Here is an 18280-nt window from a genome sequence, read left to right as displayed (position 1 = left end):
GGTTTAGACTCAGTTGATTCATTGATACTGTCTCAGCTTCTATACTCACCTGCTGAGTATTTCATAACCTTTTTAAAAAAATAAAGTCAAAGCACACAGGATTTTTTTCTGCTTCTGGCCAAGATGGAGGTAATTGCCTAGACTTACCCTCATGCCTGAAAAAAAATCAAAACTCAGGACATTGAAGGAGAGTAATCCCTGAGAGATGGGAAACAAATAAGGTGAGCTTACTGCCTTGTGAGAGTTTCCAGGCTATGACACAGGGGGAACCACCAGGCTCTCTGGTTTGAGGAGCCAGCTTGAGTTCATAGTACAGAGCAGCAGGAGAAGAAAGCTGCATAGAGGACCCAGGAGGTCTGCAGAAGATCCCTCTTGAATATTCAGAATACCGATCAGCATACAAGTGTGAGGAAACAGGATGGGGAAGGAACCATCAAAAAGGATTATAACAGTGCATTCCCACCAGCCAGAGAAAAACTCAACTCACAGGATAGCGGATAGACTATTATACCAAGAATTTTATTTTAATCAGGTATAGTAAGGTGACAGACATGGAGATGACTTCCTTGAAAGAAGAGTTCATTACAATTCTCAAGAGCAGGGAGCATGCCATGCCATGCAGGGTCACACGAGGAAACATCAGGTGGGTCAAGAGGCAGGAGTGAAAGGAGAGCATGGTCCAGAGCCTCTGTTATGGTTTCCACGGGGAAAGCATGGGTGAGGCAGCGTAGACCAGTTTGAGTACGTCTAGAATTGGATAATTTGAACAAATCAGAGGGCTCTGAGCCATAGGGGTAGTCTACAGTTATGTGGTACCTGGCCCTGTGGTGATTTGTAGCAGGGCAGATAATGGCTTGGTGTGTGAGAATTAAACGTCGTTGCGGGTAGACTTTGGATTGGTTAGTTTTTATGTGAAAGGTATACTGTGCAGGCAAATTGTTCACTATCTCTAGGAAATAACTAACTCTAGGAGGGGCAGTCTCTCCAGGATGAGCAAGGCCCCAAGATGTCAAAGCACCATTTTAAAATTTTTAAAGCATTCAATAGGGGCTTCCCTGGTGGCGCAGTGGTTGAGAGTCCGCCTGCCAATGCGGGGGATGCGGGTTCGTGCCCCGGTCTGGGAGGATTCCACGTGCTGCGGAGTGGCTGGGTCCGTGGGCCATAGCCGCTGAGCCTGCGCGTCCGGAGCCTGTGCTCCGCAGCGGGAGAGGCTGCGGCAGTGGGGGGCCCGCGTACCGCAAAAAAAAAAAAATTCAATAAAAAAACATTAAACACGAATAATACAAAAATATGATGTATTTTAAGACAAGTATCCAGGAAAGTCTTTCATCATAAATGAACTATTAGCCCTAGATTGAGCATTGCTCTGGACCCAGCTAACAAATCATAAAAACAGGACTTGAAAGGATCAAGCTGTTTCCAGGTCAGTTAGCTGTATTCTAGAACAAAGCCCAAAAAGATTTATAGGAACATAAAAACATCTAGCACCCTACAAAGTAAAATTCACAATGCCTGGCATCCAGTCAAAGATTACCAGGCATGCAAAGAGGCAGGAAAGCACAACCCGTGATAAGAATAATCAAAACATTCAAAACTGACACAGATGTTAGAAGTAGCAGAGAAGGACATTAAGACAGTTGTTTTTTTTGTTTTGTTTTGTTTTTATAAATTTATTTATTTTTGGCTGTGTTGGGTCTTTGTTGCTGTGTGCAGGCTTTCTCTAGTTGCGGCGAGTGGGGGCTACTCTTCATTGTGGTATGTGGGCTTCTCATTGCGGTGGCTTCTCTTGTGGAGCACGGGCTCTAGGCATGTGGGCTCCAGTAGTTGTGGCAGGTGGGCTCAGTAGTTGTGGCACACAGGCTTAGCTGCTCCATGGCATGTGGGGTCTTCCCGGACCAGGGCTTGAACCTGTGTCCCCTGCATTGGAAGGTGGATTCTTAACCACTGCACCACCAGGGAAGCCCAAGACGTTTGTTTTAACTCTTTCATGTATTCAAAAAGTTAAGTAGAAACAAGTAAAATCTAAAAAGAAGGATGAGGGAGTTCTTTGGTAGTCTAGTGGTTAGGACGCAGCACTTTCACTGCTGTGGCCTGGGTTCAATCCCTGGCTGGGGAACTGAGATCCCGCAAGCCATGCAGCACAGCCAAAATAATAATAATGAAAACAAAAAGAAGGACGAGGGGGTGTAATAGGAGGAGAAAGGAGAAGGAAAAGAGAAAGAGAAACTTCTCATTGAACTGCTATAGCTGGATGGGATTCACAGCAGATTAGACATTACAGAAGAAAAACTCAATGAACTTTAAGGCATAAGCTATAGAAACTATCCAAGGTGAAACACACAGAAAAAAAGAATTTGCAAAAGAAAAGACCTTTGGGACAACTCCAAGTTTCCTAATATATGGGTAGTTGGAGTCCCCAAAGGAGAGGTGATGAGGGGACAGAAAAAGTACTTCAAGTAATAATGGCCAAAAACTTTCCTAACTGGATGAAAACTATAAACCCACAGATCCCAAAAGCTAAATGAACTCCAAGCACAAGAAAATGACACCAAGGCGTATAAAGCCAGTGGTGAAGAGAAAAATTCCAAAAAGCAGCTGGAGAAAAAAAAATGTTATATTAGAGGAACAAAGATAAGGATGACATTTCTCATTGGGAACCATGCAAACGTGAAGACAGTGAAGCAACTTCAAAGTATTGACAGAAAAAATTATCAATCTAGAATTCAATACCTGGGGGGGGGATAAATCTTTTTAAGATGAAGGCAAAATAAAATGTTTTCAGACACACAAAGGCTGAAAAAAATTCATCACCAGGAGGCCTGCTATACAAAAAATGTTAAAGGACATCCTTCTAGAAAAAGGAAAACTAGACCAGATGGAAATCTGCATCTACACAAAGGAATGAAGATTGTATTATGGCGCTTATGACATGTAGAAGTAAAATGCATGACAATATTAGCATAAAGGCCAAGAGGGGAAAACATATACTACCGTAAATTTCTTATATTAGAAGTGGTATATTACTTGAAGTATATGATAATTTTAAAATGTATAATATAAACCCCAAAGCAACACTAAAATAACAAAGAATTATGCCAACATTCAAATATCCAACAGCTGATGAATGGGTAAACAAAAGTGGTATATCCATACAATTAGAATATTATTTAGCCATTAAAAGGAATGAATTACTGGCACACGCTACAACATGGATGAATTTTGAAAACATGGTAAGTGAAAGAAGACACAAAAGGCCACATGTTGTACGTTTCCATGTATATGGAATGCCCATAATAGGCAAATTCATAGACACAAAGCAGATTAGTGATTGCCAGAGATTGGGGGAGGGGAGAATACGGAGTGCCTGCTTAATGGATATGGGGTTTCTTTTGGGGGTAATGAAAATGTTCTGTCATTAGATAGTAATGATGGTTGCACAACATGGAGAATGTACTAAAAACAACTCAATTGCACACTTTAAAATGGTTAACACGGGGCTTCCCTGCTGGCGCAGTGGTTGAGAGTCCGCCTGCCGATGGAGGGGACACAGGTTCGTGCCCCGGTCCAGGAAGATCCCACATGACACGGAGCAACTAAGCCCATGCGCCCAACTACTGAGCCTGTGCTCTGGAGCCTGTGAGCCACAATTACTGAAGCCCGCATGCCACAACTACCTAAGCCGGCATGCCTAGAGCCTGTGCTTTGCAGCAAGAGAAGTTACTGCAATGAGAAGCCCACGCAACGAAGAGTAGCCCCCTCTCACTGCACCTAGAGAAAGCCCGCGTGCAGCAATAAGGACCCAACACAGACAAAAATAAATAAATACATTTAAAAGAACAGATGGGATAAATAAAAAATAAATAGCAAGATAGTAGGCTTAAGTCTAACCATATCAATAATCACCGTAAATGTAAATGGTATAAACACTCCAATTAAAAAGCAGAGATTGTCAGATTGGATTAAAAAAGCAAAACCCAACTACATGCTACCTACAAGAAACACTTTATTATTTATTTGTGTATTTTTGGCTGCGTTGGGTCTTCTTTGCTGCACACGGGCTTTTTCTAGTTGCAGTGAGTGGGGGCTACTCTTCGTTGCGGTGCCTGGGCTTCTCATTGGGGTGGCTTCTCGTTGCGGAGCACAGGCTCTAAGCACGCGGGCTTCAGTAGTTGCGGCATGTGGGCTCAGTAGTTGTGGCTCACAGGCTCTAGAGCGCAGGCTAAGTAGTTGTGCATGGGCTTAGTTGCTCCACAGTATGTGGGATCTTCCCAGACCAGGGATAGAATCTGTGTTCCCCGCATTGGCAGGCAGATTCTCAACCACTGCGCCACCAGGGAAGTCCAGAAACACTTTAAAGACATAAATAGGTTAAAAGTAAAAGGATGGGAAAGAATACCATTGCTAACACTAGCCAAAAGAAAGCTGGAGTAGCTATATTAATATCAGACAAGTAGGTTTCAGGGATAATGAAGGTTATTTCATAATGATGATAGGGTCAGTTAATCAAGGAGCCATAACAATCTTAAACATTTATGCACCTAATAATAAAGCTTCAAAATACATGAAACAAAAAATGGATAGAAATAAGAAACAGACAAATACAAGTACAGTCAGAGTTCAGTTCTCCTCTCAATAATTGATAGACCAAGTAAGCAGAAAATCAGCAAGGATATAGTAGACTCGAACAACGTGGTAAGTCAACTTGACTTTGATTAACACAGGACACCCAACAATAGTAGAATACACATTCTTCTCAAGTGCACACAGAACATTGATCAAGATTCAAAAGGCTTCAAGCCATATTATGTTGTCTGACCACACTATAATTAAATTAGAAATCATTTATCACAAGGATCCTTGGGAAATCTCTAAATATTTGGAAACAAAATAACACACTTCTAAGTAACCCATAGATCAAAGAAGAAGCCAAAAGAGAAATTGGAAAGTAGTCTGACTGACTTGAAAATGGAAACACAACATATCAGAACTTGTGGGATGTCACTAAAGCAGAACTTAGAGAAGTAATTTATAGCACTACCCACTAAAGAATGTCACTAGACATTCGGCTCCACAAGGATTGAATATAAGCCACTGCAGCCATTGACCTTCGACACACCCTGAAAAGAGTTCAGGACAGAGATCAGGAATGAGGCACTCTGTGCTCTGGGAAAACTGGCAGAACAGACCATAAGGTAGTTAGATATTTTCAGGAGAAATTTTTTATGAACCTGGATTCTTGCATCTTCCCTTAGAAAAGCACTAAATCATTAACTAAGATTTCCATTCCTTGTGACTAGCAGCAACCTTCTACTGAGATGTCTGCTTGGTTGCACCTACCCCTTTTGCCAAAATCACATATGTACTGACCTCTCCCCTTACCTCTTCTGAACAGTTGCTTGAACTATCTGAGAGGCTCTCTCCCAGGCTACAGTCCTCAGTAAGACACTGGATAAACTCCACTCACAGCTTGTACATTGTGCGGTTTTGTTTTTGTTTTTTTAAGTAGCAGTAAACACCTATATTAGGAAAAAGGCAAGGTCTCAGGTCAATGATCTCAGCTATATTAATATCAGACAAGAAGATTTCATGGGACTTCCCTGGCGGCACAGTGGTTAATAATCCGCCTGCCAATGCAGGAGACACGGGTTCGATCCCTGGTCTGGAAAGATCCCACATGCCGCGGAGCAACTAAGCCCGTGTGCCACAACTACTGAGCCTGTGCTCTAGAGCCTGCGAGCCACAACTACTGAAGCCCGCGCACCTAGAGCCTGTGCTCCACAACAAGAGAAGCCACCGCAATGAGAAGCCCACGCACCACAACAAAGAGTAGCCCCCACTCGCCACAACTAGAGAAAGCCCGCACACAGCAACGAAGACCCAATGTAGCCAAAAATAAATAAATAAATAAATAAGTTTACAAAAAAGAATCTGCCTGCCAGTGCAGTGGATGCAGGTTCCATCCCTGGTCTGGGAAGATCCCACATGCTGCCGAGCAACTAAGCCCGTACACCACAACTACCGAAGCCCGTGAGCCCTAGAGCCCGTGCGCCACAACTACTGTGCCCGCATGCTGCAACTACTGAAGCCCACGTGCCTAGAGCCCGTGCACGGCAACTAGAGAAGCCACTGCAATGAGAAACCCGCGCACCGCAACGAAGAGTAGTCCCGGCTCACCACAATTAGAGAAAGCCCGCGTGCAGCAAGACACAACGCAGCCAAAAAAAAAAAAAAAAATCTAGAGGGAATTCCCTGGCGGTCCAGTGGTTAGGAATCTGTGCTTTCACTGCTGCTGCCCGGGTTCAATCCATGGTTGGAGAACTAAGATCCCACAAGCTGCCCCCACCCCCAAATAATCTAGAAAAAGAAATTTGAAGTAAGTGGAAGAAAACAAGTAAGGATCTAAGTGGGTATCAATGAAATAGAAAACTATAGAGAATAATCAGTGAAACCAAAAGATGATTCTTTAACAAGATCAATAAAATTGATAAATCTCTAGCCAGACTGCTCAGGCAATGGGGGGGAAAAAAGAGGAAGACAAAATTACCAATCTCAGGGATGAGAGTGGTGACTGCTACAGATTCCACAGATATTAAAAGAGAATGTTACAGGGAATTCCCTGGCAGTCCGGTGGTTAGGACTCTGCGCTTTCACTGCCAAGGGCCTGGGTTCAATACCTGGTCAAGGAACTAAGATCCTGCAAGCTGTGCGGCACATCCAAAAAAAAGAGAGAGAGAATGTTATGAACAACTTCATGTCAACAAATTCCACAACTTAGATGAAATGGACAAATTCCTTGAAAGATCCAAAATACAAACACTCTCTCAAGAAGTAATAGCTAACCTGAAAAGCCCTACATTTATTAAAGAAATTGGAATTGTAGTTGAAAACCTTCCCACAAAGAAAACCTTAGGCTTGTGTGCCTTCACTGAGGAATTCTATCAAATATTTAAGGAGGAAATAATATCAATTTTACACAAACCGTTCCCAAAAAATTTAAGAGAAGGGAATACGTCTCACCTCAGCTCATTCTATGAGACCAGCATTACCCTGACACCAAAACCGGGCAAAGATATTACAAGAAGTGAAAAACATACTGAGATATCACTACCCAAGAGAAAAGGAAATATCTGTTCATGCAAAAACTTGTACATGATATTCATAGCAGTTTTATTTGTAATAGCGAAACACTGGAAACAACACAAATGTCCACCAACAGGTGAGTGAATTGTGGTATATCCATCCAGTAGAATGCTACTCGGCAATTAAAAGGGACTATCAATACATGCATCACTGTGGGAGTCTCAGTTATGCTAAGTGAGAGAAGTCATATACAAAAGAGTACACCCTGTATGATTCCATATATCTAAAACTAGAAAATGCACGCTAATCTATAGAGACAGAAAGCAGGTCAATTGTTGCTTGGGGAAGGAGGGGAAAGGGACAGTGGGAGGGAGACATTGCCAAGGGGCACAAGGAGACTTTTGGGTATGACAGATACGTTTACTTCATGGATTTATACACAAGTCAGAATGCGCCATGTAGCACAATTTCAACTTGTAACACTTGGGATGTCCACTTAATTGGGTTTTTTTTAATGTTATTTATTTATTTTTTTTGCTGTACTGCGTGGCATGTGGAACTTCCCCGACCAGGGATCAAACCCGAGTCCCTGCAGTGGAAGCACCGAGTCTTAACCACTGGACCACCAGGGAAGTGTACTTAATTGTATTTTAGTTGTACGACAATGAAGAATTGTTTTTTAAATAAGGTAGTTATCATTATTGTTGTTGTTATTATTTGGCCTCGGCACATGGCTTGCAGGATCTCAGTTCCTGGACGAGGGATTGAACCTGGGCCCCGGCAGTGTAAGTGCTGAATCCTAACCATAGACCACCAGGGAACTCCTGGTATTATTTTTAAAAAATAAAATTAAAGTATACAGCTGGGAAAGGAAATACTGCTTTCCATTGTTGGTTGGCAACTATCTCTAAGAGGAAGAAGTATGTTTTCCTTTCTCTCCAGGACCTAAAGAAAAACCTCTGTGCTGGGTTAATATCAGCCTCTGGGAAGATCAGTCATCTGAGATTCTGGATTCTCAAAAAGACTGTCTGCAGAGGCTGACCTTTGCTGTAGACTCATATCTTAAAGAACTTTATCTGGACTCAAATGTCCTCCCTTCAGGAACAGAACAGAAGTTCCCAAGTGTTGGTCACCGAGGTCCTGCAGAGAACAGTCCTCTTTTCTACATCTTTCCTTTTGATGCTCTCAACATCCTGGCAAGACCTGAGGAGGTGAAGGCACCTCACCTGCCACTGTCCCAGGCCACCGGAAGTGGGCGTGGATCCCACACCCCAGAGTGGGGCTCAGTCTGACAAGTACTTCCAACCCCACTCCTCACCAGTCCCTTTCCATCCCAGAAGAGGGCTCCCCTCCCCACCCATTTTGCACATGGGGAAATGGAGGCCAGGGAGGTCCTGCCTGGTCTTGTTCCAGGACAGTGCAGCTGGAGGTCGCTCTCCGCTGCAGGGCACCTGCCAGCGGGGCCACCGTGATGTCTCCTGCCTCGAATGGCCTCTGGCAGGGCTTGGTGGAATTCCCCTGGCAGGAATTTGGGTGAGGCAGGCAGGGGTTAGCATCCCAGACTGAAGCCAGGCCACCTGGCTCACTTCTCGGCATCTCCAGTTCTAGCCCTTTGACCTTGGACAGGTTACTCAACCTCTCCCTGATTCAGCTCACTCACCTGCAAAATGGAGGTGGTAATAGCACTCACCTCCTGCAAGTGCAAAGAGAATTAAAAGGGTGTAAAGCCGTCGGAACAGTGCTTGGCCCCGAGAGAGGCTACAGAAGCACTCTTAAATAAATAAATGGCTTCAGCCCTGTCTAGTCCCGAGGTTTGGGCTCCTGCCATTCCCACCCAGAGAGCCCTGGGTGGAGGCCCCACTGATGCTACAGAGCATCTGCCCTGTGCCCCCCACGCAGCAGGCACTTTCCAATCCTTCTGTCAGCCTCACTCCAGCAGGATAAGGGGAGGCTTCGTGAGCCTCGTTCCCAAGATGAGGGAACAGACCCCGAGGGGACCACACCACCAGCAGGTGACAGGGTGGGACCAGGCCAGGTCTGTCTGCCTCTGAGACTGGGCCTAGGAGAGGACCGGCCCAAGCGACACCCACCTAGCGCCTCCTTGGTCTGGAACTCGGGCTGGGGCCGGCCTGGAGGGCACGCTCTGCCCACCAGGCTGCGTGACTTCTGGGGTGTCCCTGCCTGCATAGTAGCCTCACTGGTGGTCGTAAGGGCCCCTCGAAGGGGCCCTGGACACCTGCGTGGGAACAAGGGCAGCCCACCTCTCTCCAGCTGTTTCATGCTCCAGCCCAGCCAGTGCATCGCGTGCATGCACCTGAGAGGCGGGGAGATTGAGAACAGCTGCCTCCGCCTGGATTCTCCCAGAACTCGCCTGGCAACACCCGGCCAAGGTCCTCACACCATCCTGGTAAGAATCTCTTTGAGTGGTCATGTTCGTCACATTCAAGGTTTGTGGGCAGATGAGGGCCAGGGATGGGCAGGGAGCGAGGGGCAGGAGAGACACAGACAGCTTGGCGTTTCTCCAGCCGGGAGCTGCAGGACACGGGCATATCAGCTTGCCTGGCCCTGGGCCGGCTTCCTCATCCTTCTCCTCTCTGTGGCCCCTTCTACCCCCACCCGCTTTGCCTTCTCCTGGGGAGCCTGAGCCCCCTGTCCCAGAGCGGGGGACACAGGGAGATACTTCTGTGGCTCCCAAGCCACTGGGCAGGCTCATGTCTTTAAAGCAAGGAGGCCAGGGAGGGGCCAGGACCCCAGGATGGAGCACTGAGAGCTGGAAGGGATGGTGGACAGAGGAGAGGAGAGACCGGGGGCCGGAGAGGGAGCAGAGCTGGGCTGAACCGGGTGCTCTTCATGCCTTTCTGGCTTTCTCCCGATAGGGGTTCCGCCAAAAGCAGTGAGAGCGGCGGGGCCTGACCTCGGGGCTGGCTGGCAGCGCAGGAGAGGAGCTCCTTTTCCTCACTGCCTCTTGTCGGTCCTGGGACCGACGTCACCCTTCTTGGCCATCTCCCTTCTGTCGCAAGAGGCTGTTGTGCATCCGGCTGCCTGGGGATGTGTGTAGTCAGTGCTGACTCACAGTCCCCTGTGGGCCAGAGCTATGGGGGAAGGGCAGCTGGTGGGCCCCGGGATGTGGGCCCGGAGGACCCCCACCTTCTCCTTGGCCTGTGGGGCTCCCTCCGCTGCTGGGTCTCTCCTCATCCTGCAGGATCCAGCTACCCTAGTCCTGACCTCAGTGCTGCAGGGGAGCCTTGGGCCATGGCTTCCCTGCTGCAGCCTCAGTCCACCCGACAGCTCCCCACACTGGGCTGGGAGGTGACTGGCGTCTGGTCTGGAGCCTGCCCTTATGCTGCTTGCGGAAGACAGGAGACGGCCCCCTGCTGGGGCAGCTCCAGTACTGCTCTCCCCCGGGGCCCCCCACTGCTGTGGGCCGTGCCCACCTCACCCCTGCATGCTCCCTTGGGGTCCCGCATGGGGGGAGGACTCTGCATGTGGGCCCCCAGGGCCTGGAGGGAACACAGAGCTCTTTGTCTCTGGCCTGATGTCTCTCCTCCCCAACCCCATGGAGTTGCCCACTCGCCAAGTACAGGAGGCCTGGGGGGTGGGTACCAGGGCTGGTGGGCAGTGCTGTGCCCTGTGGGAAATGAGCCTTGCCCCCTGTCAGCACAGTCTCGTGCCCAGCCCAGGGGGCCCTGGTGGGGAGGTCAGCAGCCTGCGCTCCTCTCTGGGCTCCCAACCTGCTCCTCCCCAGCTCCTTCCTCAAAGTGCCCAAGCACCGCCCAGACGTGAGTGCCAGGTCTCTGGAGGCTTCCTCTAACTCCCCGACCACAGACAGACCCTCCCCCCTTCTTTGGTTTCCGTGGGAACCCTGCCCAGGGAGCACCCAGGGGAGATCAGTGTGAGCTTGGTCCCTCCCTTTTGGGCAGGCAGGGCCCCTGAGTCCCAGCCACCCCTTCTCCCAAACCCAGTCACAGGGCTGGTGCTCAGTGGCCCTGAGGCCCACAATGCAGAAAGGCTGAGGTGGAGGTGGCATCAGCCTTTATTGTGGGGTCTGCACAGTAGGTGCTGGGCCCCTCCTGCTGAGGGAAGGCTGAGACTCCAGCCTGGACCGACCATCCAGTCTCCAATGAGCCCATCCTCCTCTGTGCACTGGATCCGGGTCCTGTGGGGTAACTCCGCCTCCATCACCCCCTCCCACGTGCTCGGGTGCGTTGCCAGTCAGGAAGCAGGAGCCAGGGCGGGTGGCGGGTCACCTGGTGCAGCAGGCCTGGGGCTCGGGCCCTGGCCCGGCAGCTGCAGAGCCCCAGGTGGAGGCAAGGTCCGTGGCCCCGGCCATGCCACCCTCAGGCTCTGGGTCCAGGCTCTCGTAGATGGTGGGCAGCGAGGTGCGCTGGCTTAGCCGCCGGCGCAGGCCAACCAGCAGGGGCTGGGGCAGGGAGGCCACATCCACGTTGTTGCCCAGGTCCACCCAGGCCAGCACCGGGAACTTGGTGGTGTCCTTGATGGCCTCAGTGAGCTCACGGGCGGCAGCCCGCGTCAGCCGGTTGCCGTTGAGCAGAAGCTGGGTGAGGCGGGGCAGCGTCCAGAGGCTGGGCAGCAGCCGGTGCAGCAGCTCATCACTCAGCCCCGTGAAGCTCAGGTCCAGCACTGCCAGCCTGGCGCCCTGGCTGCCCAGGTAGCGCATGACATGCTGCACGTCCCGCACCGACAGTGGTATCCCCGACAGGTTCACGGTCTCCCCCGCCGGCAGAGTCTTCTGGAGGTTGCTCTTGAGGCTGCGGGAGGGTCGAGGGTGGGGAGGGACTGAGCAAGGGCCCCACCTGCCTCAGACAGTGACCCCTCCGTCAGGGCAGCAAGGCCCAGGCCCTGCAGATGGCCACTTCCTAGATGAGTGGCCACGGGCAATGCTCTGAATCGCTCTGAGCCTTAGTCCCCTTTGGTTAAGAGGCGACCTGGCTGTGAGGATTAGATGCACTTGCGTTAAGGCTCCATGAGCTGTTATAAAAACCCTCTGTGTGCTTGCATCACCACACCTGCTACATCTGTTGTCTCTTATTTTTATGCCAACTCAGTGGGGTGGGAATGATTATCCTTCTGCAGAGGAGCAAGCGGGTGCTTGGAGGGGTGACGCGACCCTTCCACAGTCACACACCACTAAGGGGGAGCCAGGTCTCCAAATCGGGGTGTTCTGACCCCTGAGCCCATGCTTTTTTTTCACGTGCCTCCTCTAAGGTTGACCCTTTTGGAATAAGGATAGATGTGGGAACAGGCCCAGGGTAAGCAAGAGGGCCATGTTGGGGGATGTGGGTGGGATCTGCCCTAGGGGAGGGCTCCCTGTGTCCTAAGCTGGAAGGGAGGTTTAGAGACTGAGGAGGGTCCCCCACTGCCCCCAGAACCTCCTCTAGTTCTCTCCTGTCATTTGAACATAGGCCTGCCGGGGGACTGACAGCAGTGGGAACACCTCCAGGGCCCTCACCCGCCAAGGCAGGGAACAACCCCATGGGCTCCAGGCTCAGCATGGGCCACCAGGCCTGAGGGAGGGGGCAGGAGGCTGGGGGGCAAGCAGGGGAGAGCACCGGGGCCCAGGTGCCAGTGGCCTGTTCCCAGGCTGAGTCTGTGGCCACGAGGTTGTGATGGAGTGACTAAGGGGGACCCCGTTGCAGAGTGAGCTGCTGGGCTGGCCTTGGAGGCCTCAGCTTCAGGCAGCCTGGCAAAGAGTCCCCAAAGGGCTTCAGGAAGCAGGGCAGTGTGGCCTTGGGCAAGACACTCTGCCTCCCCTGGCCTCAGTTTCCTTCCCTGGAAAATGGGAATCATGACCCAGACTCCACCTCCCTCCCAGCCTGTCCTGGGGACTCTGCTGACTCCAGCTGAGGCCCCCAGGGGGGCCAGGCCCTGTGATAGGCGGGGCATTGAGGGACAGGCAGATGGCAGGAGGCAGTCACACGGAGAGGAGCTGGCCTTGGGGAGCATCCGCCTGCATTGCCACCGGCCAGTGACGGGCAGTGATGCAGCCAAGGGTGAGGGCCTGCAGGGTGGGATTTCAGGCCCCAGCTTTTGTTGACAGAGGCCTGGGAAGGGACCCCCCCCAGGGGCCAGGCAGCTGGGCTGTGTCTGGGCTCCCTTACCAGCTCTGGGTCTTCCTTCGGGGCAGGCTGGACCCCTGCTGCCGCTTGGAGTGAGGGGTGAGGTGGTAGATGAGCTGCCGGCAGGTCTTGTCCGAGGACTCCCAGAGCTCACAGTCCTGCGGGGGCAGCGCTGTCAGGGGAGGCGGAGCCCTGTGAGCCCCCGGGCCTTGGGGACCCAAGTGTGTGCATGCGCACAAGCATTCATCACGGATCACTGAGCCGCCCACTGGTTTTCCCCCTCCACCCCCGCCCCCCTGCCCCGTGGCCTGGCACAGAGCCAGGGGAGGCTGCCCACTGGGAGCTGGACAGGCTGGTCCGAGGCCCGTGGTGCCCGGTGGGAGGAAGCCCAGACAATGGGCCCTTGTTCCCTGTCCTCAGGCCCTGGGCCAGAGTCTCGGGCTATCAGCCACTGGCTCCCTGTCTACCCTCGGTGCCCCCCTGGGACTCACCACAGGGGGAGGCAGGACCAGGCCTCTCCAGGGAGCCCTGCTCCACTGACGCCACCCCCAGGGAATAGGAACAAGCCAGGTCAGCACGCTCTTCTTCCTCTCACTCTTCAAGCGAGACCGCACCCGTGGGGCCTGGGTCTGGGCGGCCAGCAGGGAGGGTTACCATTTTCCAGCACTACCACCTGGCTCTCTCTGGCTCCCAAGTGGACCCTTGCAGAGGCCCAGCTCAGGCAGGATGTGGGGTGGACTGCTTTCCACAAGCTGGCACCAAGCACGCTCCACCACCCAGCACATTCTTTTATCCAGTCCCTCTGTTAACAGCGGGCACACACAGTGGCAGCAAGCCCCAGGGGTCACTGCAATGGCTCTAGGCTAGCCTCACAGACCCCTCAGTGACAAGTGCACCTGGGCGTGGCAGTTCAGAGCTGGCAGAGCCCAGAGTGGGCATTCCTGTTTCACACGGGGGCTCACTGTGACAAAGGGCCGGGGGCCGGGGGCTGGCCACAGGCTGTGTCAGGAGTGCGGCACCTTCCATGCTTATGGCAGGACGTCCGCAGGTGCCGACATAGCAGGTGGGGACAGGTGTTCTGGGCAGACGCGGTGGCAGGAGGGGAGTTGAGGCTGCAGGTGGCAGGTGCCAGCTCAACACGAGGAGGGATGTGCTTGTGGCTGAGTTGCTGTGGGACGCAGTGGGAACATGTGGACAGGGGTTCCAGCCAAGGGAGCTCTCTTCTGGCTCTGGGACTCAGGGGCTGGGAGCCTGGTTCCATCAATGGATTTGTCAGAATGTCCTATATCCCGAAGGGTCCCCATACGACTACCTGCCTGGGTCCCAGGGCCTGGCGTACAGTGCTGAAATTCAGGAAACGGGTCTAGGGAATTCCCTGGCGGTCCAGTGGTTAGGGCTCTGTGCTTCCACTGCAGGGGGCACAGGTTTAATTCCTGGTTGGGGAACTAAAATACTGGATGCCGTGCTGCAGGGCCAAAAAAAGAAAAGAGGAAACGGGTCTACCCAACAGATGACTTTCCAGGGCTGGGAAAGCAGAGTTCCCGTGTGCTCCAGCTGCTGGCCAGCCTCATACACTGAAACTGGCATCAGGTCCCAGAGAGGGACAGTGACCCGCCTAAGGCCACGCAGCAGACCAGGTGAGGGCCCAGATCCTAGCTCCCAGCTCTGGGCTCTTCTGGCCTGTCAACCACACTACCCAGCCTGGGGCCCGTGCCTCACCGACTTGGGGCACTGCAGGTCCCGGGCCAGGTTCACAAGCAGGTCGTGGGAGATGGGGTCCACCAGATTGAGAAAGGCCACATTCCTGTAGAGGACGTCTGTGAGGAGGGTCCCCTCGAGGCCTAGGTCCTGCAGGCAGTGAGAGTGGAGTGAGCCAGGGGTCGAGGCCTCCCTCCCCTAGCCCCCATCCCAGCCAGCCAGAGGCTCTCACATCCGTTCCCCTCTCTCCATTTCCCCTCTGAGGCTTGCTGGAGCCCTCCCCACAACAGCGATGAGCAAACTGTCCGGGGCAGGTGGACCCTTTGGATGAGCAGAGGGTCGGTGCATCAGGGGCCTCGGGGAGGCGGTAAGTGGGTCCAGGAACCCTTAGACTGGTTCCCTGGAGGTGAAACGTTCTGCTGAGACCCCCTGGCTCCTCTGGGATTGGGCTTGTCTGGGGTATTCTCTGGGGGCTCCTTGATGATCCCCAAATGCCCCTGCCCTCCTCATTCCCTTTGGGGCCCCTGCCTCTATCCACCTATCCCCGAGCTCTCCTAAGCTATGGCCGCCACCTCTTTGCTGACGGGTCCAGACCCTTCCTGTCAGGGTGGAACTCTCTCTCTCTCAGCTCATACGACCCAAAGGCAACTCAGACTGGGTGTGTCTCGCCTCCTGTGCCCCAGCTCAGTAAAGGGTGCCACCATCCCATCTTCCCAGGCACTTGGGCCAGAGCCCAGGAATCACCCCGCACTCTTCCCTCATCCCTCCTCTGCCCAGCTCTCCCCACCCCAAGCCCACTGCTCAAGGAGCTTCAGGCCTCATCCCCTCACAGCCTCCTCCCGGGGCTCCCGGCCTCCTGATACCCTTCCAGTCCACCCTAATGCTGCCAGAGCCAGCTCTGTGAAACACACACTTGACCCCTAACCCCTTCAGTGGAAACCAAATGCTCTCAAGGTTGTGTGATGGCAGAGACTCGCACACAGCCTGCAGTCTCAGAACTCCCTGTGGCCTGGCCTTCACACCCTCTCTCGCCCACCAGCCTTCCTGTCCAGCCTCCAGTCCTCCCACCCCTCACACAGATCCCATCATCAGGTCCCTGGCCTGCCCTGGCCTTCCTGCCTTCACCCCTTGGCCTCTTCCTCCTGTTATTCCCATAGGCCTGGTGTGGTGCCTTTTCGGGGGTCCGTTTAGAGGATATGCCGACAAGCTGACGAGACAGGCACAGCCAGGAGGGGCCTCGAGACCCCATGTGGACCCTCCCCAATGTTCTGTGTATAAGCCCAGGGCACAGGAGGCCAGGCCAGGCCAGAATGACCAAGGTTCATAACTGCAGAGTCCCTGAAGGTTATGGGGCAGGACAGGCGGGCCTCAAATTCCAACCTTTGGGACACCAGTGGGCAACCTAGCTTGTTCCCCAGCTAAAATTTCCAGCTGGTGCCTTGGGCTGCAGATGCCATGCTGAACAGAGATCGTGCCTCTGAATAGTCTCTCGCTGATTTGTGCTGCTCTGTTGTTTGCATTTTAAACACGGCTCAAGTTGGAGATGACAGCTAGGGAGGATCCAGTAGAAGGGAAGGATGGCTGGTGAGCCTGGGCTGACCCAGTCAGGGTCCCAGACCGAAGCCTGCCTCCTGCTGATGTGGACGGCTCCTCTTAAAGGGCCAGCCCCACCTTTCCAGCCTGCTGAGCCCAGAGAAAGGAAACCCAGTGCAGCAGAAGGAGCAGAGCTGGGAAACTGGAGGGTGAGCTCTGGCCTTGGCTGGCCCCCAATTTGCTCTGTGGCCCTAGGCTCACTGCTTTTCTCCAAGCCTCAGTTTCCCAATCATCCACCTGCCGGTCAAAGACCACCGGCACAGCTGATTTCGGCTTACAGGATGGGGCTGATTGTGGTGGCAGCCACTGCAGGGTACAGGGATGTGGGCAGAGAGAGGAGTGGCTTGCTCAGTGGTGATGCTGAGATCAGAACCCATGTCTCTTAAGGCAACCCAGGGCTAGGGATATGGGACTCAGGTACCTGGTGTATGTGGAACCAGAGCCCCCACCCGTCGTGATGTGATGTTGTGATGAACAGATGCCAGGTGTGTGTACTCAATGGGCGAGAGCTGCCCGTTAGGAGGATGGGCATTGTGTGCTGTGGCTTTGTCTGAGCTGACGTGGAGAGGTTGCACCCACTGACCAGCTGGGCTGTCGCTTCCCCAGGTCCTTGCTTCGGGGTCCAGTGCAGCGCCTCCCTTCACCCTGGAGGCGGGAACCATCCTCTTCCCATTGCCCCTCAATACAAGATGATTCACCCCCACCTGCCCTCTTCCCAGCCGCCCTCCTTTCTTGTAAGGGCCTGAATGTGGACTCTTAGCTCCAGGCTTGGGAGCACCCTCAACACCCACAACTGACCTCAAACCCCAGAGACGCGTACAGTCATGGGACCCCCTCCACACTCACAGTCCCCCCGACCCCACAACTCTAGCTGACTGCCTTCCCTCCCTCGCCCTCCGGCCCAGACAAGACACCCACCCCTGAGGCCAGTCGTCCCCTCCCCTCGGAACCCGCCCGGCCCGCGCGCCCGAGGCCAGCTCCGCATCTCCTCCCGGCCCCTCCTCGGCCTCCAGCCCCGGCCGGCCGGCCGGCTGCTTGGCTGCTTCTCTCACCTGGCGCAGGAGGCGCAGCAGCTGCCGGGCGCGCTCCGGCCGCCGCTCGCGAATCGTCGACTGGATCTCGCGGAGCCAGCGCACCCGGCGCTCATAGGGCGCCGGCCCGCACCCCGCCACCGCCCCAGCCTCCGAGCCCGCTTCGGGCTCGGGCCGCCGGCCCAGCCGCGCCCCCATGGCCGCCGCGCGGCGGGCGCCGAGCCGGTGGGAGGCAGGGCCGCTTGCGCCCCGCCCCTGGCCCCGCCCGGGATGCTCCGGGCGGGGAGCGCGGGATCCGAGGCTGCGCGCCCCGGCAGGGCCGAGGCGGAGGAAGGGAGGAGGGTTCCTGCTGGGGGCCCCGGAGCTCCCACACCCGGTTTGGAGGTGTCGCTGGAGGAGGCCCTCGCCCGCGCTAGACCTGGCTCGAGCCCTGTCGCCAGGAACTGGAGCCGCCGGGACGAGGTGGCGCTCGGCGCCTTTAAAGGCTCCGAGCCTCCGTGCTGATTGTGGAACAGTCGCTTTGGCGGGGCAAAGAGCACTGGACTTGCAGTCAGGGCGGGATGGGTGGGGGTTCCGCTGCCGTTTGCCGGCTTTAGACAGTGTCAGCGCCTGCTTTCAGAATCTCCCCCGCCCCAGCCGCAGCGAGCAATTGTAGCATCTGACCTGTCCGCCCTGCGTGGACACTTCTGAGTTGACAAATGTTTATCACCCCTCCCTGCTTGGCTGGGGGCAGACTTGGGCAGGCCGGCCTCCTCTGCCAGCCACCTGGGAGATAAATGGGATGGGGGTTGCTGGTTAACC

General features: G+C 53.8%; 2 protein-coding genes across 2 annotated transcripts in view; one reads left to right on the top strand and one right to left on the bottom strand.

Moving 5' to 3' along the window:
- Positions 1-8527: 8527 nt before the first annotated feature.
- The window catches only part of GGT1 (gamma-glutamyltransferase 1), a 32238-nt gene continuing 22485 nt past the window's right edge, over positions 8528-18280 (top strand). The window contains exon 1 of the mRNA XM_029219486.1: positions 8528-9487. The gene's annotated coding sequence lies outside the window, so the exon portion shown is untranslated. The remainder of the gene's footprint in view (positions 9488-18280) is intronic.
- On the bottom strand, positions 11061-17677 carry LRRC75B (leucine rich repeat containing 75B). Its single transcript, XM_029219589.1, has 4 exons — positions 17501-17677; positions 14877-15005; positions 13200-13315; positions 11061-11849 (listed from the first exon to the last, which is right to left on the bottom strand). Exons 1-4 carry the CDS (start codon positions 17675-17677, stop codon positions 11324-11326), a joined length of 948 nt encoding a protein of 315 aa, XP_029075422.1. The 3' UTR covers positions 11061-11323.

Source organism: Monodon monoceros, unplaced genomic scaffold (assembly GCF_005190385.1).
Source record: "Monodon monoceros isolate NGI ecotype Baffin Bay Population unplaced genomic scaffold, NGI_Narwhal_1 Super_Scaffold_1, whole genome shotgun sequence".
Lineage (NCBI taxonomy): Eukaryota > Metazoa > Chordata > Mammalia > Artiodactyla > Monodontidae > Monodon > Monodon monoceros.
This window is presented reverse-complemented; position numbering and strand designations above follow the sequence as displayed.